This window comes from Musca domestica, unplaced genomic scaffold (assembly GCF_030504385.1).
Source record: "Musca domestica strain aabys unplaced genomic scaffold, Musca_domestica.polishedcontigs.V.1.1 2, whole genome shotgun sequence".
In the NCBI taxonomy this organism is placed as follows: domain Eukaryota; kingdom Metazoa; phylum Arthropoda; class Insecta; order Diptera; family Muscidae; genus Musca; species Musca domestica.
In genome coordinates, this window is record NW_026712249.1 from 21,115,422 (window position 1) to 21,140,520 (window position 25,099).

The 25,099-nt window shown below is 36.5% G+C and overlaps 1 protein-coding gene across 1 annotated transcript in view; it reads left to right on the top strand.

The window, feature by feature from the left end:
* Positions 1-22,291, top strand: part of LOC101899253 (dynein axonemal intermediate chain 7) — a 34,527-nt gene extending 12,236 nt beyond the window's left edge. Inside the window, exons 10-15 of the mRNA XM_059121945.1 lie at positions 6,748-7,361; positions 17,980-18,104; positions 18,487-18,562; positions 20,689-21,064; positions 21,518-21,818; positions 21,981-22,291. Of these exons, the coding sequence (XP_058977928.1) occupies positions 6,748-7,361; positions 17,980-18,104; positions 18,487-18,562; positions 20,689-21,064; positions 21,518-21,757 (1,431 nt within the window). The 3' untranslated portion in view covers positions 21,758-21,818; positions 21,981-22,291. The remainder of the gene's footprint in view (positions 1-6,747; positions 7,362-17,979; positions 18,105-18,486; positions 18,563-20,688; positions 21,065-21,517; positions 21,819-21,980) is intronic.
* The last annotated feature ends 2,808 nt before the right edge of the window (positions 22,292-25,099 follow it).

Consider the following 25,099-nt stretch of genomic DNA (forward strand, 5'->3'; position numbering starts at 1 on the left):
ACGAAAATTTCCATTGAACCGCGAATCACTTCTGACCGTTATACTGATGCTAATATCCAAGATATCGCATATGTAGCAAAATATACAGGGTGAGATGAAAAAACTGTTATACGATATCTTGGATATTAGCATCAGTATAACGGTCAGAAGTGATTAGCGGTGGTTTTCTTGTGGTTTCAGACTGCTGTCATTTCTAAGTCACTCGTCCGACAGCTGTTGAAATTATTCCAGTGACAGCTCATTATATTGTTTACAAGCGCACAAAGGAATTTTCGTGAGAATTTTCCAGAAAAAAAAAATTATTCGTGGAATGCAAGCGTGATACTGTGATTTCTTTACATTTGGCAGGAAAACCACAAGTGGCTATCGTTAGTGCACTCCAGCATTTAAATGTGAATAAATCTTTTGGGTCTTGTATCGCTCGCATCGCTCGTTACCGTGATACTGGTAGCGTAGCCCGACAAGGAAGTGAACGAAAGAAAACAGCAACATAAGCAGAAATGGTTCGAAAAGTAAAGAAGCGACTTGATCGAAACCCGCGTCTCAGTGCCGAAAAATGGCTCGAGAGCTGAACATACCGCAATATTCCATTCGAAAAATATTGAAAAATGAGCTAGGGGTAAAGCCATTGAAATTCCAAAAAGTGCAAGAACTTACACCGCAAGAAAAAGGAAATAGACTCAAAGGAGATAAAAAGTTGATTCGCTTGGCCGAAAGTGGTGAACTATCGAATTTGGTTTGGTTAGGTTCTCCGATGAGAAAACATTCATTGTCCAGCAGTTTGTAAACAAAGAAAATGATAGTGTTTACTTGCCAAAGAGGTCAGTTGAAAATCTGCCCCTTCGGTTGGCCACCACAACTCAAGCGCCGGCCATGGTGATGCTGTGGGCCGCCATAACAGCCGATGGTCGCTATCCGCTCGTATTAATCGACGTGGCATCAGAATAAATGCCGAATATTATCGCGAAAATATTCTGGAGGGTGTATTAAAGCCTTGGGGGCACGCAAACATTTTTGCTGCAGACCTTGGATATTCCAACAGGACTCAGCACCATAGCACTCAACACGCGAAACCCAAGAATGGTTACAAAATTAAGTTCCTAGCTTCATTTCCAGCGCACAATGGTCACAAAAAATCGCCGGATACCAATATGTTGGACTATTGCATCTGGAGCATTTTAAAAAGAAAGGTTGGCACTAAAAATACCAAAGTGTCGATCACCTCAAGCAAGCGCTTCGCCACAAAGCAACATTCGGGCAGCGTGTGACGGTTCAATTGGCCGTTTGAAGGCCATAATTCATATTAAAGCTAACCAATTCGAACAAATCTAAACTTATTCTAAAATTTGATGCTATTTCCGAAATTTCTATACCCTCCACCATTATGTTTGTCATTCCGTTTGTAGCACCACGAAATATACATTTAGACCCATTAGTTCGTAATGGATACTATAGCCTAAGACAGAAAATTGTCTGTGCAGGTTAACGTCTTCGTATGGCCCCCATATAACGGTACCTACCGACATTCGATATTTGGATGATTTCAGCGACATTATTGTATGTAATTAATGTGTGTAATGGATGATACAGCCTAAGACAGGAGATTGTCAGTGCAGATACACGTCTTCGTATAGCCCCCACATAGCGGTACCACCTGATATTCGGTATTTGGATGATTTTAGAGCCACTATTCATCGAAATTGTTTCAAATTTGGTATTTGATGTTCGTAATGGACACTACAGCCTAAGACGGAAAATTGTCTGTGCAGATCCACGTCTATGTATAGCCCCCATATAACGGTACCTCCCGATATTCAGTATTTTGATGATTTTAGCGACATTTTCCACCGGAATTGTTTCAAATTTGGTATTTGAATTTCGTAATGGAGCCTAAGACAGCCTAAGACAGAAAATTGTCTGTGCAGAAAATTGTCTGTGCAGGTCCACGTCTTCGTATAGCCCCTATTTAACGGTACCTCCCGATGTTCGGTATTTTGATGATTTTAGAGACATTATTAATCGCAATTGTTTCAAATTTGGTATTTGAAGTTCGTAAATGGCCTCAGACAGAAAATTGTCTGTATAGGCCCACATCTGCGTATAGCCCCCATATAACAGTGCCTCCCGATATTCGATATTTGTATAATTTCAGCATACATTATTCACCGATTTGTATTAAGTTTCACATTTGTATATTGTAATGGCTTATGCAAAAAGTTACCTAAGTTACCTCCATGTCGATATTTTACTATATATATATTTTTTACATCACTACAATTTTTTTTTTTTTGTATGAGTGGTATTTGTTTTGTCAAATTTGGTGAACATCGATTTAAAATTAAAAATACCTCCCATACATTAGTTCCCTCTATATTAAATACATTTCCAATATAATAATATATAGTCGGCCCTCCCGACTTTTGACTTTTCTTTACTGATTTTATATAGATTCAACCAAAGATGAATGAATGGCCATATTCTGGGTCAAGTCCATTATGTCGAAAAATATTAAATTTGCTTGAAAATAATCAAAATTCGCTTGAGATTGTGAAAACTTGCTTCAGTTATGCTATTTTTGTGGAGATATTGCCCATATACATGAAGGCAAACCTACTTACATTTTCTAACTAGTTCTACAAACACAATTTTACCTTTCCCCCAAACCAATAAATTGCTAAATATCAGACTTCCATTTGCCATCCATGCACTTCATAAAATTGAAATGTAAAATTTTATAGACAAATCAATAAAACAAATTACTCATCAATAATATTGAATGATTTCCGCTCTATAATTTTTATGTTATCAGTTAATAAATGAGAAAGTTTGAAAAAAAAAACATTTGTACAAACACTAGGGTGGTACATACATTTTAAGAGATAATTTAATTCAAAAAAAAAAAAAAAAAAAAAAAAAACAAGTTATAAAGTATCATTCGGTTTTACAGACAGATGTATACGCTTAGCCAATGTTCGATTATTGAAATATATTTTGACTTTTGTTATGATTATTCATATGTATAATCCCTTATGCAGTTGGTTCCGAAAGAATGGGTCATTATTGGCCATTTCGTTTCGGACATAAATTAATATGATATAAATATTGCAACGTGCTAGGTTTGGACTGTGTTGTGTTAATGAAAATGTTGGGATGTACCAAGCGTTGAATAGTATCGGATGTCAATTTCGCTTTTTATTAGCTTCATGGATATTCGAAATTTTGGGCCTTTGTGGGGGACTACCAGAAGGCGTGGACCGATATATCCCATCTTCACAACGGATCTTTTGTTAGTGGAAATAATGGGATGCGTGAAATATAAAGAGAACCTGATGCTTATTTCGGATTTAATAAACGTTTTGGTTATTCAAAACTTTGACCCTTTGTGGGGGAGGTAGCAGGAGGAATGGTCCGAGAAATATTCAGATGTGCCTAAATGGAATCCGATGTTAATTTCGCGTTTTATGAGATTAATGGATATTTAAAATTTCGACCTCTTGTGGGGGAGGGGCCAGACGTAGTGGACCGATATATTCCATCTTAAGAACAGAACATGGGCTTATGAAAATATTGGGATGCGTGAAATTTTAAGACAATCGGACTCTTAAAACACATTTTATAAGAATTATAATTATTTAATGTTTTGACCCTTTTGTGGGGGAGGTAACAGAAGGAATGGACCGATATTGTCCATTTTCACACCTGACCTCGCACTGAGGCAAATATTAGGATTTGCAGAATTGGAGCAAAATCGGATTATCGTTTTTCTTTCAGTGCCAAATATATATTTTTTGTAAATTTTGACCATTTGTGGGGGAGGTACCAGAAGGAGTAGACCGATATATTCCATCTTGGCACCAGACCTTGGGTTAATATAAATATTGGGATGTGTGAAATTTGAAGGCAATCGGACTGTTACATCAGATTTTATGAGAGTTGTAATTATTCAAAATTTTGACCATTTGTGGGGGAGGTACTTGATGGAGTGGACCGATATTGTCCATTTTCACACCTGACCTCGCACTGAGGCAAATATTAGGATTTGCAAAGTTGGAGCAAAAACGGATTATAGTTTCTCCAGAAGGAGTGCCGATATATTCCATCTTAATATAAATATTGGGATGTGTGAAATTTGAAGGCAATCGGACTCTTACAACACATTTTATGAGAATTGCAATTATTTAAAGTTTGACCCTTTGTGGGGGGAGGTACCAGAAGGAGTGGACCGATATTGCCCATCTCCGAACTCGACCTAAGTCCGACAAAAATATTACGATGTACCAAGTTTGGACGAAATCGGACCAGACAGACAGACGGACGGACATCGCTAGATCGACTCCAAATGTGCTGAAACGGATTTGGTCCAAAGGGACCTAGGGTCTAAAACCGTTATTTCGACTAGGCACATTTTGACCGTATCAAATGATATATACCCTCTGTACCCATATGGCTGAGGGTATAAAAAGTAGTATTTCCATATATTTCTTTTCATAAAATCTGCAGCAATATTTCGAATCAATATTTAGCTTCACAAGGACATACACTGGCGGCCAAAACTAAAGCAACTGAAATTACAAGGAGAATGAATGCCCTGTAAATTTTTCAAAAATTAAGAAAATAAGAAAGTTTTTCTTGTTTTAAATTAGGTACTTTATTCACTTTTTAAAAACCTAAAACATAAAACCAAAATTCATTTTTATATAAAAAATTATGTTTGGTAAAGTCAATTGACCCGATTTTGACTTGGACAAAACAAAAGCAACTCTGTTGTACATTCATATAACCGCTGCAATTTCAGTGGTTTTTACTGTGATATTTATCGCTTTTTGCTTCCTTCGACAATTTCGCTTGTCATAAATCCTTTTTGAGAAGTTTTTTACAACAGTATATGTTTTTCTTTACGTTTTTTAAGTACTGCCAAAAAAAATTTAAAAATGGCTAGAAACAAATACTGTACCTGAATAAAACAGCAAATTATCAGTGATTATCAAAACAACATATCACAGAAAATGATTTCCGAGAAATATTTCATAAATATTTATGTGATTTCATAATTATGTCTGTGCACTAAGTCGGTTTTTTGAAACTGGATCAGTAGTAACAGTCCATAACGGATGATGGCCGTGAAGAACTTCAGCCCATACTGATCCACAAATTGTGAGAGAAATAAAAAACAACTATTTAAGAGTTCAACAGGATTGGTGAGAGAGCAATAATTGGATATAAGATCGAGATCAGTGCGTAGACGAGTAGTGGCAGCTGGTCTGCGTGCCCGTAAGACATCAAAAAACCATTTATATCTGAAAAAATCAAAAAGGCTTTCGGAAACGATAATATTAAGTGGAATCATGCTCAATGGAAAAAACATTATTTCTGGGATGAGTCTACGTTTAATATTAAAGGCTCAGACGTGAAAAATTTTACGGTGAGAAGACCAAAAAATGAAGGACTCAAGCCGCAGTGTTGCAAAGGTACAGTGAAGCATGGGGGAGGGTCAAAAATGGCGTGGCGCTATTTTTCTTTCTATGGACTTGGGTCTATCCATAAAATAAAGGAAGTTGTGGATCCGTTTGTTTACAAAGATGTGTTGGACATCACGTTGTTCCCTTACGCTAAGTAAAATATTGGGCTGATTTGTGTGTTTCAGCATGACAATGATCCCAAACTTGTATCAAAACTTGTCAAATATTGGTTGCGGGAGTCAAAAATTCATGTTTTGTTATGACCGGCACAATCACCTGACCTAAACTCCTTAGAAAGCCTTTGGAGTATCGTAGATAGGAAGATCAAGAGAGATTCGGAAATAAATAAGCACAACATTTTCTAAAGAATTCGGGGTGCCTGGGAAAGCACACCCAAGGATCAAATTGAGCGTGTTATAGATTCAATGCCTCGTAGGTGTGCAGCTGCTATCAAAAATAATGGTTATGCTATCGACTACTAGCCAAAATTTAATTATTTTAAAATAAAAAAATCAAAAGTTGCTTTAGTTTTGACCAAGCAAAAATTGGGTAATTTTAGTTTTCCACATATTATTTTTCGTTCAAACTTATTTTTGTATTTTTATTTTTACTTTCTTGAAAGTGAATTAAACCCCTCATTTAAAACTGGAAAAATAATTACGATTTGTTTATTTTTGTAAAAGTTACAGGACATTTATTGTCTTTGCGATTTAAGTTGCTTTAGTTTTGGCCACCAGTGTATACTTCTTTTGTACCCCTTAAACCCATTTCGAACATCTATACCACCCTAATATTCAAATTAAAAATATAAATTTGCATCTGTGCCTATATTAACATTTCTTGTTTGTTTTTCAATTTCTCTTCCCCTCCCCTTTGCCATCATCAACAACAACGGCTGCAATAAATGAATGAATGAATGAATGAATGACTGACTGACTTTCCAATCAACAATCATAACATTTTATGACATTCGTATCCTGTCAACAAAAAAAAACAACAACATCATTGACGACAACAACAACAACAATGTTACATTCAATGGCAACTCAATCATCAATCTGTGTTACCCACTCTGCCTATCCCTCTTCAAATTCTGCACGAAAAACACGTTGTGAAAATCAAACAAACTGTGAAACCAACAACAACGGCAACACCATCAACCCCTCGCACAATTACATTGACTGACACCCGCACACCCACACGCACACACACATTCATACAAATTTTCGCACAAATACCCCCCATCGAAATCCAAAAATTGCTACTCTGTTGATGAGTGGGTAAACAGGACTTGGATCGTTTGTGCGAATTACAAATGCCATTGCAGGGCGAAGCTTTGGAAAAGATTTCAGCAAATCTAATGGGGAAAAACGGAAGCAGCAACAACAACAGCAGTGGAAATGGCAACAATAATGGCACTGGTGGTGGTGAGGCATCTCCCAAAGCCATGGAGGGTGGTGAAACACAATCTTCTCCTAAAACTGTGCCAGGTGGTGCTGCTGCTGCCGATGCTGCAGGTCTTGTCTACTATTCGGGCATTTCTTTTATACGTGATTCCGATGTCATGCCAGAGGGAGCGTCAGCGGGTGACGGCAACCAAGCGGATGAGGAGGAGGAGGTTCTATTAGATGATGAAAGTAGTTCGGATGATGAATACGACGATGATTACGATGAAGAGGATTATGACGAATATCTTTTATACGACACAATGAATACTAATGGTACTGGGGGCGGAGGCGTGGGTACTGCTGGTCTGAATGATCCAACTCTAACAACGGATGACAATTTAACATATCGCAGCGATGCAAGCGGCGGCACCAGTGCAGGTGGCAAGGATGGAGAATTGCAAGATTTTTTGAAAAAGCACACAACGCAGAGTAATAATGGCAGTCTGGCAGATGGGTAAGTGACAGCTATTAATATTTTTTGCGGAATTAGAGGAACAGTTATAGTGGCAATGAAAGTGGAAGTTAAGGAATTTAATGTTTTTAAATAAATTAAAAAGAGGACGAAACAAAATGTCCTTTTGCCTTGATTATTTTGGAATAACTAATATTGAATTTTAAGTAAATATCTGAAAATCGGTCAAGGAAAAATGAGAATTTGTATAAATAAGTCAAGACTATTGCCTCCACCGCCAAAATTGTGCGTTTAATTTATATTTTATACCCTCCACCATAGTATGGAGGGTGTATCAAGTTTGTCATTCCGTTTGTAACACCTCGAAATATACATTTTAGACCCCACAAAGTATATATATATTCTTGATCTGATCATAAAATTCTATTTCGATTTAGCGATGTCCGTCCGTCTATGGAAATCACTTTAGCTTTCGAACGAATTGAAATTAATAAAATAAAATTTTACTCAAATGTATATTATGCCCGCAGGACTTTTGATATTGAAAATGTGCCATGTAGGTCCACGTTATCATATAGCCCCCGTATAACGGTACTTCTCGATATTTGGTATTTTGATGATTTCAGCGACATTATTTACCGGAATTATTTCATATTTGGTATTTGAAGTTCAAAATGGACGCTACAGCCTAAGACAGAAAATTGTCTGTGCAGGTCCAAGTCTTCGTATAGCCCCCATATAACGGTACCTACTGATATTCGATATTTTGATGATTTTAGCGACATTATTCACCGGAATTGTTTGAAATTTGGTATTTGAAGTTCGAAAAGGATGATACAGCCTATGACAGGATATTGTCTGTGCAGGTCCACGTCTTTGTATAGCCCCCATATAGCGGCACCTCCCAATATTCGGTATTTGACGATTTTAGGTACAATGTTCACCGAAATTGTTTGAAGTCCCTAATAGGTACTACAGCCTGTGACAGAAAATTTTTTATGTAGGTCAAGGTCTTCCTATAGCTCCGATATAAAAGTACCTCACTATATTCGGTATTTTGATAATTTTAGCCACATTATTCACCGGTTTTTCAAGTTTCGTAACTGAATATTGTAATAGCTTATGACAAAAATTGCTTATGCAGATCCACGTTTTCGTGGACACCCCAATATAACGGCTATATTCCATATTTTTAAGATTTTTACCGAATATAATTCATTTTTTGTTAATTTCCAAATAGTGGAGGGTATTCAAAATTCAGCCCGGCAGAACGCGTCGCATAGTGGTGAGTGTGTGATAGTGTCTATCTGGCTTTCCTTTTCACTGCAAATTTCAGATCATTAAGCTCGTCTCGAAAGAGAAAACAAACACTTAAATCATAAAACATATGATCTTCGCCTTAACAAGGCAAAACTCAACTTAATGCCTTTTTACTTTTTTTTAATTTAAGAGTGACTCTTAAATATTAAATTTTTGGTCTAAGATTTTATGAAACAGATCAACAAAAACTTCAGTTTAAGAGACCTCGAGTCTACGATATAATCTTTACGTATCCTTAAATAATATTGTTCGTTAAACCCATAAAACAATGTATTTGAAGTCATACACTACTTTAAAAATTTCCAGATCATAAAAATTGCCGATTACATCTCTGACCTCAATTATTGGTCATATCAAAATTTTTATATTTTTATAGACCTTACAGTCCTGCAAAAAATCACAAATATGGATCTGAGAGTCCTTTAATGAACGAAGAGTCCTTAAAAAAAAGTTTTAACAAATTCCATAATCAAAGCTCTGTATAACAGATCTTGTGTTGATGAAAGTATTGAGATGTACCAAATCTGAATGGAATCGAACTTATGAGCTTCATGGATATTTAAAATTTTGACCCTTTGGTAAGGGAGGTACCAGAAGGAGTGGATCGATATATCCGATGTTCACAGCTGATCTTGTATTGGTAAAAATAACGAGAAATGTGAAATATGAAGAGAACAGGATATTTAATACGGATTTTATAATCGTTTTGGTTATTCAAAGCTTTGGTCCTTTGTGGGGGAGGTCCCACAAAGAGTGGTCCGATCTCTACCATCATTTTACCAGATCCTGCGCTGGCAAAATTATTGAGATGAGCAAAAATCTAAGATAATTTCAAATCTTATAGGAATTATAATTATTCAAAATTTTTACCCCTTGTCGGGACGGTATCAAAGGGAGTGGATCGATACATCCCGTCTTCACACCAGATCTTGCGTTAATAAAAATATTGGGTTATGGTAAATTTGAAGACAATCGGACTTTTATTTTATATTTTACAAAAGTTATAATTAATACAAAATTTGACCAGTTGTGGTTGAGATACTTGATGAAGTGGGCCGATATTGTTATTTTTCGCACCTGGCGTAGCACTGACAAAAATATTGCCATTTTTTAATGTTTGCATTAAATCGAATATTCCCTTTCTATGAGGTAAATCATTTCCTTTAAAAATGTTGACCTTTCGTGGTGGAAGTACCAGAAGGAGTGTTCCGATGTTACCCGTCTTCGAACACATTTTAAGTTTGACAATAATATTACGATGTACCAAGTTTGAAGCAAATCGGACACTCCCTTCGAGAGTTTGGTACAAAAAGAGACATAGCGTCCAAAACCATTATTTCGATGAACCGCGTTTTTGCCGCATCAAATGGTATATACCCTCTCTAGCCATGCGGCTGAGGGTATTAAAAAATGCCGAAGTAGGGGCAACTTGTGCCCTTTTCTTAGGTCACTTGTGGATGAACATTTTCAAAACTTCAATATACCAGTCTTTTGCTGATTTTCTGTTGGTGGGTTACCAGTCCCGGACTGTTTGGAGTTAAACTGGTAGTAGCGTTGCTAAGAAGCCTGACCGGAGGCTATATTCTGGTACCGCTGGTGCCAGGTGCCCCTAGATCTTCGGATCTAGCCTGGCAGTTGGGGTTGGCCCCCTTGATCACTCCTTTCCCCCGCAAAGTGTCAACATTTCCTATAATTATATCTCTCATTAAATGCCAAGTAATCACCCGACTCTTTTGAAAATTCACGAATCCCAATATTTTTATTAACACAGGATCTGGTGTGAAGATGGGATACATCGGTTTAGTTCTTCTGGTATCTTACCCACAACGGCTTAAAATTTTTAATAATAATATAGTAGATATCGGCCCAATTCTTCTGGTTCCTTTCAAATTTTTGCTGGTTGGTCCATTATTGAACTTTTGCCATTTAAGTGGGCGAAGGAACACATAATGTCGTCGACTCAATTTCTAATCTGCTTCTATTTTATCTCTCACCACAGGTATTGTGTAGGTGTTGCTTTTGTCGCATTGTGTTTGTTCGTTAAATCTGGTATTATACGGATGCCCAGGAAGCCTCTAACAAACACTACAATAATAACAATAAAAAAATAATACAAAGCTAGAATTTCTTTTCAAGAACTATGGATACGATATTGAAGAAGAAGACATTGTCCTTCATTGTGTGGGTAATAGTCGGTGTATTGCCTCCCTTGTCACCGAATTCATCGGAATTGTAAAACAACATTGCCAAGTGCTTTCGAGACAATTGAGAAATTAATTGTCATGGCATGAATGTGCTTAGCCGGCGCGCGTATGACGATGACAATTACGACGACGATGATGATGATGATGCAACATCATCTCTGAGGGGGGAGGGTGCTCTCAAAACTCTTTTGTATTTATGTTTGGTTGTTTTCATCCTCGTTATTGTCTCTCCAATTGAGTCAACGAAATGTAAGATTGCTCCTTTTCCGACATTTACGACAAAAAAAAACTGTTATTTCTACAAACAATTTGGTCTATTGATGTCAATTTGTTTGAATCTGTCAATTGCTATTGTTGTTGGTTCTGCAGTTGCATTGAACCCGCCTGTCAGTCTCTCGCTGTCACTGAAGTGTACTAAAAGCCCAACAAAAAGAATCTCTGAAAAGCACTGAATTGATTTAATTGCATTGCAAGTGACATTGGAACAAAGAACTTTTTTTGACAGAGAAATGTATTCAATGCACACACACACACCCACACTCATGCAATAACAAAGCAAAACAAAAGAGTTGAGTAGGTATTGAAAGGATGTATCAAATGATTGCATAACATTAAAGACGGATATCTGTTTGAAAATATAATTAAAGAAAACTGCTGAAGAAGTTGTAGGTAATTGTGAAACACGAAAAAATTTGCGAATATGAAACCCAATATGGGGATACTTGGAACGGCCTATCAAAAGGGGTGGTTTTTAGTGATGGTATGAGTTACCTTTAATTGTAAGAAGCGTATACAAGTTTATATTTCGGATCCTGTCAGTACTAGGCACCGACGTGAACTGGATCAATTTTTAAAAATTTTCTAAACGGTTTGCCTGTTGTAAGCGGGAGAAGAGAAAACACGACCGTATCGTTTGGCTGTTGTTTCAATTCTAATTTTATTTTTAAAATATGTTCCTTACGTACTACTGAAACTAATCTAACTTAACCTAGTCGCAGCCACACAATTGTTCTTATCTATTATTAGATTTAAAAGAAACATTGCATGGGTGCTTGTCCCTTCATTCAAGTGGTCTTGGCTATCCACTGTACGCATCGATACTGTGTGTGTGGGTTGTGACCTTTATTATCTTACACATTATCGTATGCGACAGCGCACAAGATCACTTAATTCTACACATGTGATATTTTATGACCGCTGGGAAACTGATAATTTGGAAATATTTATTTTTAATTGTTGGATTTTCCCAGCGCCTCAATCTCACTCAAAAGTATGTACAAAGTATTTTGTACATTCTCCCGGGCGGCTTAAATGTGTATATTTTTATAGTGGACTGTATTTTTTTTTTATAAAATGATTGGCACGAAATATTCAAATATAACAATATGAAATATAATCTATATATAAACATGTATATACTATGTAAAATAATATGAATGTCTCGTTAAGTAACCGCTTTCAGGAAACGACTCCATTTCTTTGCCCAGTCTCTCTTGTCGATACCGCCACCTTTATCTGCCGGCTTCATTGTCCATGCTGCCGATTTGATAGTCCATCGTTGCAGACTGTCATCATCACTGTAGAAAAGTATTGGCAATGGTTTTATGGTAAGTTTCGGTTTGTCGTCTTCTGTTTTAATGGCCATTGACGGTTTGCTATTGATTTCTTTCGGAACCGGAGCCAGAGAAATTTGTTCGGCTTTTCCCACTTCTTCGATGCGTTCTTTTCCGTTAGAATCGTTGTCGTAATAATTATATTCGCCGTAAATGTTGGGGCCTTTTGTGCATAACGGCTTTCCTTCTTTTGTCTCTTCTGCAACAAGATTATTTATTTCTTCTCTTACCAAATGTATATTTAGGTAGTCCCCATTATCAATCTTTTCGTTGTCATCGTAAAAATCCATTCGTTCTTCACCGAGTGCTTCATTGGTGGGGGCGGATTCGACCTCTGAATTTCCTCCATCATCTTGTTCCTCAAATTGAGGACTTGCCGGCGGGAAAAACTTCACAATATTACCTTCTAAGCAGCGAATCTGTTTTAGATTATCAGCATTAAGTCCCTCTCTTAAATTTGTCAGTTGTTTGGGCAGGTCATCTCTCTCAGCTTCGACGACTTGCCGCGCTCCTTCCAAACTAGCTAATTTTTCATTCATATTTTCTAACTTGGTTTCCAGATGTCGCACTTGACCTTTATGAACACGATATTTCTCTTCCAATTCTTCATCCTTGGCCCGCATGTTTTCTTCATGTTGGGCGAGCAGATATTTTTCGTGGGCCTTCGCATTTCTCAATATCCGTTCACTTTTTTCAACTTCGATTTTTATTTGAGAACGCAGTTTGATTACTTGCCCCTGCAGAGATTGTAAATTGTGTTCATAGGCTCGCATTTGTCCGTGCAAACCATCTTCCAATTCTCTGTCGTAATCTTCCTTTTTTTCTACGTAGTTTAATTGTCTGCTTTCTTCCAATTGTTCTTCCCAAGTTGAATAGTCACATTTTACGGAGAGCATCCATCCTAATGGAGGTTTCATCGACTCTTCGATTTCATCATCGATGTACATATCTGTGGATTTCCGACTCCGAGTTGTTAGAAGTTTCATTGCCGACAGTAAACACATATCCACCTCACATGGTAATGCATTCATATGGCTTGGAAGATATTTTTGGTATATCCTCAAGTACCGTCGTAACTGGTAATATGTATTTTCTACCAGTACTTTCCATGCCTCGACGTGTTTCACTTTTTCAAAGGTTGACGTCGACGTTAACACCTCGAAATAGTCTGCCAAAGTGGTGACAGCTTCTTCTATGTCTTTGAACATTTTTGAATGAATTTAAAATTTTTTAGATGGGACTCTTTGTCCTCTTTTCAAAACTATGTATATATATTTTTTTTTTATTTGGGACTTCTGTTGTCCTCTTTTCGTTTTATTTTTATTTTTGCCCCTATGGCTTTTTTTTTTTTTTTTTTTTGCCCCTATGGCTTTTTTTATTTTGCCCCTATGGCTTTTTTTTTTTTTTATTTTGCCCCTATGGCTTTTTTATTCAAATTAGTCCCTTCGGCTATTTCAAAATGCCCCTATGGTCTTATATTTAAAATGCCTTAACGGACTTTGTTTTGTGTAGAAATTCTCCTCTATTTCTGGAGAATATCTATTTCTGCTTGTAGTGAGTCTCTTACCACTGGTGGGGGAAAACTCCTACAATTTTTTACGGCCGCTAGTTATTTCCACTTTATAAAAAAGTGAAGGCTCGATTGACCAATGTTAGCGGGAGAATCAAATTCTAGAACTTGTTTGTTCGTTTGTCAGTTTAATTCTAATTTTATTGAACAAAATGTATTACTTAAGTGCTAGTACACAACAGAAATCTTAGGGGGGTTTAATCTTATGCATCTACTTAAGGCTACAAACACTTGACATTTCTAATTCTATGCATAGGCCTAATGCAACACACAATTGCTGTGATCTATATTTACTCCCCAGCTGAGCGCATGTTTATGGGAGAATATTCTTTATTATCAATGCGTCTCCAGCAGCATGAAGTGTTATCATCCCTTATGCTCTTATCTTTCATGCACACACATTTACAAGTACTCTAGAATGTTGGGTTAAAATTACATAAACATTTTATAGCCTAAATCACTTAACGATCTAATTTATTGCAGCAGTCTTTCATGTTCATAGTTTTATGAACACCTGTGAAATCATGCCCTTCATATGACATTGGTATAATCGAAAGAGTTCATTCGTATAAAAGCGTTCGGATCATTTGTGAATCGTGGATTTTCAACAGAAATTTTTGGGAAAAGGATTCTTTAATGACTTTCGAGTAGTTGATTTTACCTACAAATAATAAAATTAACTTCGAGTTTTTTAAAAACAAATTTGTATCCTCAGAAATGATGGCTATTATATTGTTGGCAAGTCGGTTTTGTCGACCAATATATACTCTCAGCTTATGTCTAATAATAAACTATATTTTCACTTTATTATTCAAAATGTTTATCCTTTATTGGGATGGTACCAATATTTTAAATTCCGCAAACGAACAAAGTCTGAAATATATTTATTGCGACGTGCCAGGCCTACTTCTTCTCTATATTTGAGAAAGATGTATAGATTTTTTGAATAACTAGCAATCAATATTTTTTATATTTTATGGTGGAGGTGCCAGAAGGAGTGGACCAATATTTTCCATATTTATATTTTTTTAAAAAATTATAGTTTACAATTTGTGGAGCAGGTAACTTAAAGAATGGACCGATGCGTTCCATATTCTTAGTAGAACTAATGTAAATGAAGGTGTAGCTTTGTGCGAAGTTAGAGGAAACATAGAAAAACTTAATTTATTTAAAATGTTGACCACAACCCCCTCCCCCTTTGGGGGAGGTATCTAAAGGAGAGGGTGGAAAAATTCTATCTTCACATCAGATCTTGAATTTAGTCGAAGATTTTGAATGTTATAAGGGTTATAAATAGGCAAAATGTTGACCCTTTTTGGAAGAGAGGTACCCGAAAGAGTAGTCCGATATATTCCATATTTACAACAGATCTTATGTTGGTAGAAATATTGGACATCGAAGACAACTTTAATTTCACGTTTTAAAAGATTTATGGATGGATGTGGGATGGATGATGGAGTGGAAATACATATTCTGTATTATCACTAGATCTTGCATTTACAGGGTGAGATAAAAAACTGCAACAAAGTCAAATTCCATAATTTAATTAATTTTTTTTTATTAATTAATTAATTTTTAATTTTATTGAATGAAAGCAAAAAATGTCGGAAATGGCATTAAATTTCAGATTACGTTTAGATTTGTTCGAATTGGTCACCGTTGGCACGAATTATGGCCTTCAAATGAAACCGTCACAAATGTCCGAATGTTGCTCTGCGGTATTTTGGCCCAATCAAGACGAAGCGCTTGCTTGAGATGATCGACACTTTGGCATTTTTTAGTGCCAGCCTTGCTTTCCAAAATACTCCAGACCCAATAGTCCAACGGATTGGTATCCGGAGATTTTGGTGCCAATTGTGTGCTGAAGCGAGGAACCTCATTTTGTAACCATTCTTGGATAGTCCGTACTGAGTGCAATGGTGCTGATGTTCCGTGCTGAGTGCTGTGGTGTTGAGTCCTGTTGGAATGTCCAAGGTCTGTCCCAAGGCTTTAATACACCCACCAGAATATTTTCGCTCTAATATTCGGCATTTATTATATTCGGCACGATCGATTAATACGAACGGAGAGCGAGAATCGGCTGTTATGGCGACCATCACTATGGCCGGCGCTTGAGTTCTTTTGGCCAATCGAAGGTGCACATTTTTAGCTGACCTCTTTGGCAAGCAAACACGATCACTTGGTTTGTTGGACAATGAATGTTTTCTCATCGGAGAAAACCAAATTCGGCAGTTCACCACTTTTGGCCAAGCGAGGCAACTCGGTAGCTCTTTTGAGTCTATTTTCTTTCTGTTGCGGTGTAAGTTCTTGCACTTTTTTGAATTTCAATGGCTTTACCCCGAGCTCATTTTTCAACTGCGACGCGGGTTTCGATCAAGTCGCTTCTTTACTTTTCGAGCAGTTTCTGCTGATGTTGATGTTTTCTTCGGTCCACTTTCTTGACTACGGAATCACGGTAATGAGCGGTGGTACAAGACACAAAAGATTTATTCACATTTAAATGATGGAGTGCTCCAACGATAGCCACTTGTGGTTTTCCAACCAAATATAAAGAAATCACACTATCACGCTTGAATTCCATCACGAATATTTTTTTTTCTGGAGAATTCTCACCAAAATGCTTGTGTACGCTTGTAAATAGTCGGACGTAAAAGCTGTCGGACGAGTGGCTTGGAAATGACAGCAGTCTGAAGTTGGTAGCAGTTTTTTTCATCTCACCCTGTTTAAATCATTATTAAACGATATCTTGCAGCCAAAAACAAGTTCCATGATATTTGGCCAGTACACCTCTTTGACACGTCTTAATAATTATGTTATGGTTTCTAGTCTTAACCCGTTGGAAACAACTTGATTTTCGTAGATTTTAGATTTTTAGTTATCTTTTCATGGACCAAGGCAAGAACAACAAATCTTTGTGGTTTTTTTAGGTATGGGGATCCCTTTCTAATAAGGTTAGAGAGCGAGAATCATCTAAGTCGATTTAGCGATGTCTGTCTGTTGTAATCACGCTATCTTTCGAACGAATTGAGATAGAAGGATAAATTTGCACACATGTTTATTTTTCCAGTAGGCAGGTTAAGTTCATAAATGGGCCATGTAAGTCCACGTTTTCATATAACCCCCATATAACGGTACCTCCCAATATTCGATATTTTGATTATTTTAGCGTCATTATTCACCGGAATTGTTTCAAATTACGTATTTAGAGTTCGTAATGGGAACTACAGTCTGTGACAGAAAATTGTCTATGCAGATCCAGGTCTTCGTATAGGCCCCATATACCAGTACGTCCCTATATTGGGTATTTTGACGAGTTTAGGTACAATATTCGCCGAAATTGTTTGAGATGTCGTATTTGAAGTTCGTAATAGATGCTACACCCTGTGACAGAAAATTGTCTATGCTGGTCCAGGTCTTCGCACAGCTCCGATATAAAAGTGCTTCCTATATACGATATTTTGATGATTTTAGCTATATTACTCACCGTTTATTTCAAGTTGCGAATTTGAATATGGTAACTTACTTATGACAAGCAACGCCTATGTATGTTGGGGTCCACGTCGTATAGACCCCAATATAACAGCTATATTCGGTATTTTTAAAATTTTAACAGAATTTTTTTAAGGATTTTATTTTTTGAAATTTTTCAAATTCGTTCCATATGGTGGAGGGTATTTAAAGTTCGACCCGGCCGAACTTCCTGCTTTTTAACTTGTTTTTTTAGTTTAGTGTCGCTAAAATTCTGACTCCCTTACTTACTCGCTTCTTTAAACGTTTTTCAATCAATTTACTCCCGAAGAGAATTTATTGACACTATTATAAATATTTGTATGAATCTGAGAACCTTTATTCAGTTTTCCTCACCTTAGAAAAAAAAAACTGTCCAAATCGCTGAAAATGTTTTAAAAACAAATAACTTCAAATGTTCGCATATATACCTGTATATTTTTTAGAAAAAAATCCAAACTGTCAAATGCAGCCGCCGCATTCACCGAGGGCAAATGGAGTACAAGAGATGTGCATGATACCAAATTCAATGAGGATAAACTTTCCATACAATTTCGAACGGGGCGTTTAGGTAAGATTACCGCAGCGAATGACACCGCAATGCCAGAACACACACACAAAAACACACACACATACTTTGGCACACATACCGCTATTTGCGTAACATGGTATTGCACTTAAATCCTAAGGCATAAAACCAGTACACCAAAAAAAAAACACAGATCTGGAGGTAGTTCAATACCCATTTTCCGGCTATATCCTCACATTACATTTACATGCGGGTATAACAGCGATTTCCAGCATTCTAGCTTATTGATATTGGCTGCTGTCGGCAGCAAAAAAACATGCAAAAACAAGTAACTTTTTTTCTCTCTCTCCCTCTTTCAACTGCATCTATGGTAAAACATCACATCACAACAACTAAAATACAATCGTATCGGTTTGTCAACAAGGTATTTTTGGATTTGCCTTAAATCGCTACAGCAATATGCCCTATCAGACATGGGAAATAAAACCGGATTTAAAGAAGTGAGTAGTCACGACGCACAAACGAAAGATCCAAAAAAGGTTGAAATGAAAAAAATGTAAAATTATTTATTTCGTTCTAGTCTTTGTACTAGCTCTAATCAGTATATTGACTCTTTTCAATATATTGACTATGGTCTACATATTGACCTTGGTCATCATATTGACTTTGGTCAAAATATTGGCTCTGGTCAATATATTGGCTCTGGTCAACATATTGACTCTGATCAACAAATTGACGCTATATTGATTCTGGTCAACATATTGATTCTGATCAACATATTGACTCGGGTCAACATATTGATCGGGTCAACATATGGACTCCGGTCAATATATTGACTCCGGTCAATATGATGACAACGGTCAACATATTGACTCAGGTCAAAACATTGACTCCGGTATATATATTGACTCCCAAAAATATATTGACTCCGGTCAACATATTGACTCTGGTCAACATAATGGCTCTGATCAACACATCGACTCTGGTCAACATATTGACTCTGGTCAACATATTGACTCTGGTCAATATATTGACTTCGGTCAAAATATTGACTTCAGCCAATATATTGACTTCGGTCAACATATTGACTCTGGTGAACATATTGACACTGGTCAACATATTGACTCTGGTCAACATATTGACCCTGGTCAACATATTGACTCTGGTCAACATATTGACTCTGGTCAACATATTGACTCTGGTCAATATATTGACTTCGGTCAAAATATTGACTTCAGCCAATATATTGACTTCGGTCAAAATATTGACTGTGGTCAACATATTGACTCTGGTCAACATATTGACCCTGGTCAATATGTTGAGACTGGTCAACATATTGACTCTGGTCAACATATTGACTCTGGTCAACATATTGACTCTGGTCAATATATTGACTTCGGTCAAAATATTGACTTCGGTCATTATATTGACTTCGGTCAAAATATTGACTTCGGTCAATATATTGACTTTGGTCAATATATTGACTTCGGTCAATATATTGACCGAATTGTTGACAAGAGTTAATATGTTGACCGAAGTCAATATATTGACTTCGATCAATATATTGACTACGGTCAATATATTGACTTCGGTCAACATATTTACTCTTGTCAACATATTGACTTCGGTCAACATATTAACTCTTGTCGACATATTGACCCTGGTCAACATATTGACTCTTGTCAACATATTGACTCTGGTCAACATATTGACCCTTGTCAACATATTGACTCTGGTCAATATATTGACTTTGGTCAACATATTGATTCTGGTCAGCATGTTGACTGGTCAACATCTTGACTTCGGTCAAAATATTGACTACGGTCAATATATTGACTTCGGTCAATATATTGACTTCGGTCAATTTATTGACTTCGGTCAGTATATTGACTTCTGTCAATTTATTGACTTCGGTCAATATTTTAACTTCGGTCAATATATTGACTTCGGTCAATATATTCACTTCGGTCAATATATTGACTTCGGTCTATATATTATCTTCGGTAAATATATTGATTTCAGTCAATATATTGACTCCGGTCAATATATTGGCTTCGGCCAATATATTGACTTCGGCCAATATATTGACTTCGGTCTATATATTATCTTCGGTTAATATATTGATTTCGGTCAATATATTGACTCCGGTCAATATATTGACTTCGGTCAATATATTGACTTCGGTTAATATATTGACTTCGGTCAATATATTGGCTTCGGTCAAAATATTGACTTCGGTCAAAATATTGACTTTGGTCAATATATTGACTTTGGTCAATATATTGACTTTGGTCAATATATTGACTTCGGTCAAAATATTGACTTCGGTCAATATATTGACTTCGGTCAAAATATTGACTTCGGTCAAAATATTGACTTCGGTCAACATATTGACTCCGGTCAATATATTGACTCTAGTCAAAATATTGTCTCTAGTCAAAATGTTGACTCTAGACAAAATATTGACTCTAGTCAACATATTGACTCTGGTCAATTATATTTTTTCTTCTTCAAATCTAACAAATTATCTCCTCTCAAATTCTGTTGTCTGCTGTTCATTTACATTGTTACCACTATTACCCTGTTTATTTAATTTGTTTTCCCCCAACTCTTCTCAATTCCCCAGCCCCGGAACGATACTTTTCAGTTTCACAGCATCACTGGTCAGTCTCGATATAACCATAACCTCAGAGGGTTATTGTGTCAATAATTTTCAAGGTGGCTCAACCACGGCCATTAATGAGATGATTGGTCGAACATTGTCATTGGAGGCGATTAAGGAGATTTTGATTTCTTCAGCTGTCGATATATTCCCCGATGAGGATGCTTTCTGCTATACGGAGGGTTCGTGCGAAAAGAACTACGTCATGGAAATGCATTTGTATGCGTGTATGTCAACATTGGCATTGTCACACAATTTCAGTTGGTCACGTTGGAATCTGTTGGCAGGTAGCCGGACTGCGGTCTTGTTAATCCGCGAATTGATAGAAGGCAAAAAAGTGGTAAGTGGGTGGGTGGGTGAGAATGAAAGAAAAAAACAAAACACGAAACAGGAGCGACAACAACAATAAAACGAAATAAATTGAATGTAGAAATGTGATTCGATTAGTGGAAGTGGCTGCGAGAGAGCCGTACGAAGAATTCTCGTGGGATAAATACGGTGTGAAAATGTCCCTTGAGCTTATGTTTGTGTGTGTTTTAAATTACTAGTCATTTTTAGGATTTTCAGGATTAGGATTTCTATGGAAAATATTTAATTTGAGTATGGACCAATGGTAGCTTACCAACTGAGAGACTTCTCTGAACATTTTGAAAAGTGCTCACCTGAAATAAAAGGAAAGAAAGAAAAAAACGATTATTAAATTAAATTTAATTTTTTTGGAAATTTTATTTAATTTTGTTGTTGCGAATTATTTATTGTTATTTTTATTTAAAAATATATATATTTTTTTTAGCCCAACCACTCTACATTGCTGGTAACACCCTTGAAAACTGCCATCATCGATTGCACTGAAGTTTCGGCTAGTTTCAATTCTTTGGGTATCACCGGTATGGAATATTATGCCGATCTCTATCAGCTGGCTCAAGTCCATGCTCAGCCGTGTAGCCTTGAGAAGCAACGCACCATGGATCCAATGCTAAGGGACAACGTGGCCACCATATTAATGGCCATACGGCCCTTGAGTTTTTGTTAAATTTCCGTAGAACGAAACAAAAAAAAACAGAACAAAAGGAAGTGAAGGAACATAAAATAAGGTATTTTGAATGTAATTTAGCTGACACTAAATCATAAGAGAAGACAAAAAACAGAAATGAAATTCTCCCCCTTGAGCAGCTATGAAGAGCTAAATTAAAAAAATTCCCACATTTTTTTTTCTTTTTTTTTTTTTGTTTCATTTTTCTTGCCATCATATTTAGCTCGTTCCGCACACGTTTGAAAGAAAACTTAATTGGTAAACTGAATACAGCGTCATTAGAGCAGCAAGCACCGGCAGAAGCAGTAGCAGCAACAACAACAGCCATGAAACCTTTATTTTTTCGTAAACGAGGAGGAGGAAGAAGAAGACGATGAAAGGTGGAAATCGGGTTAAGTGAGCCTTTTGTCAAGTGCAATTTTCGAAGAGCAAATGAGACGAAAGCAATTGTGAAGCAGCGTCAACTTGCAAGGATGTGCAGAGGTGTATGCTGATGATGATTTTCTTTAAACACTTAATACAGGGGCCACTAAATGGGGCAATTTCTTAAATATAAGACTATACATTTGTATTCAAAACAATAAAAATTATTTTTACATAATATTAAAAAGGAAAGTTAGAGGGTGCAAAATGTGCTCATATCTCTTCTGGTTCCGAAGATTTTAGTGATAAACTTAAATGTGCCTAATCTTTAAAATTTCTTTAAGCAGTCGGTAGTTTCCTAGTCTTTATAGCTTTTGTAAAATAAATTTAAGCCTTGATTTCTTCCTGAGGATTATGTCCGAAAAAACTACTCCAACATCTCCAAAGACACCCCTCAGAAACCGACAGCAACCTTAATATAGAATTTTAGAATTTTGCCCCTATCCCTTCACCAAATACCAAATTCAGTACAACTTAGTACGCATATCCAAAACAATCTACATCATTCCCTCTAAGACACCAGGATTGATCCAAAATTAGTACCTTTTAATACTTATTGAACAATTATAGAACACATTATAGCGCACAACAGCCATCAGGTCTCAACAGCAGCTACCAACAGTGACATCCGTATCAAATTTCATTCCATATCAATTTAAGTAATAATCGGCAAAACCGTTCCATATCTCAATCTTAGGGACTACAGCTCTATTCCTTCACCCAATACCAAATTTAGTACCATTTAGTATTTTTTGCGCAAATATAGAACTCACCTCTAAATCCATTGAAAAATCTCAATTCCAGATACCAACACAAATCTCAATACCAAATATAGTGCCTCTAAATACTTTTCGTACAATTTTAAAACTCAATTGCAAAACCGTTCCAAGACACCTACATTTATCGCAACATAAAATTCCAAGGTTTCATGTCTACCCCTACACTCAATACGAAATTTAGTACCACTTAGTACTTTTCGTACAACTATAGTACTCATTTCTCAAGACACACTTTGTACTTTTCGTACAAATATAGTATTCATTTCTCTCTCTCTCTCTCTCTCTCTCTCTCTCTCTCATTTCTCAAGACATCAACAGTTATGGCAACACAAAAATTCACGGCATCAGCTCTCTCCCTTCACTTAATACGAAATTTAGTACCACTTAGTACTTTTCGTACAAATGTAGTACTCATTTCCAATCCTACTGCCAAGTTTCAATCCTATATACTAAGAGAGACCTCAATACAAAATTTAAGGACTCCACTACTACCCTTCACTAAGTCCCCAATTTAGTTCCACTTGGTACTTTTCGAGCAATTATAGTACACATTTCGAAACCCACTTCTATATCTCAATCCAAGATGCCAACAGAGACCTCAATATTAAATTTGAGGATTCCAGCTCTATTCGTTCACCCAATATCAAATTTGGTACAATTTAGTACTTTTCGTACAAATATTGGACGAATTTCCAAACCAACGCTAAATCTGAAACACAGATACAATCAGTAATCTACCTGTCAAATTTCAGAGTTGTATCTCCATCTGCTCACCCAATGGCAAACATAGTACCATTCAGTACTTTTCGTACAAATATAGTACTCATTTCCAATCCTACTGTCAAATCTCAATCATATATGCTAAGAAAGACCTCAATACAATATTTAAGGACTCCACTACTACCCTTCACCCAGTACCCAATTTAGTTCCACATTGTACTTTTTGAACAATTATAGTAAACATTTCCAAACCCACCTCTACATCTCAATCCAAGATGCCAACACAGGCCTCAATATCAAATTTGAGGATTCCAGCTCTATACCTTCATCCAATATCAAATTTGGTACAATTTAGTACTTTTCGTACAAATATAGGACAAATTTTCAAACCAACGTTAAATCTCAAACACAGATACAATCTGTAAACTCTGAAGAGTTTTATCTCCAACTCCTCACCCAATGGCAAACATAGTACCATTCAGTACTTTTTGTACAATTATAATACACATTTCCTGTGGTTAAAATATGGAGTTGATATCTTAACCACAGACACCAACAGTGACTTCCATATCACATTTCAGGTTTCCTGCTCTATTCCTTCACCAAATTTAGTACCACATTTAGTAGTTTTCTAAAAATTATAGTACGCATTGTAAAACAACTTCCATATCTCCCAAGATACCAATACAGACCTCAAAACCGAAAATCATGATTCCAGCACAAAGTGATACCTATATTAAATTTGAGGATCCCATTTCTACTCCTTAACCCAATACCAAATTAGGAACGATTTAGTACTTTTCGAATAACAAAAGCACGCATTTGCAAAAACTTCACCAGATCTCGGCACAAGATACCAACAGACACCCCAATTATAAAAATTATGGTACGCATTGCAAAACAACTTCCATATCTCTCCAGATCCCAATACAGTCCTCAATACCGAAAATCATGATTCCAGCTTCATACATTCACTCATAAGCAAATTTAGTACTGTTCGTATAACATTGGTACAAACCTCCGCCAAGTCTCAAACAAAGATGCCATCACTAATCTAAATATCGAATTTCCGAATTGCATCTCTTTCCTTCAGTCAATACCAAATTTAGTACCATTTAGTACTTTTTCTTTAAACGCAGGACGCATTTCCAAACCCACCTTCAAATCTCAATACCAGACACTAGCAGATACCTCAATATCAAATTTCAAGATTTCAAGTCTATCCCTTTCACCAAATACAAAATTTAGTACCACTTAGTACTTTTCGTACAAATAGAAAGCTTTTCAAAACCCACCGCCAACTGTCAATCCCAGACACCAACAGAGACCTCAATATCAAATTTCAGGATTTCAAGTCTATCCCTTCACCAAATACCAAATTTAGTACCACTCAGTACTTTTCGTACAAATATTGTACGCA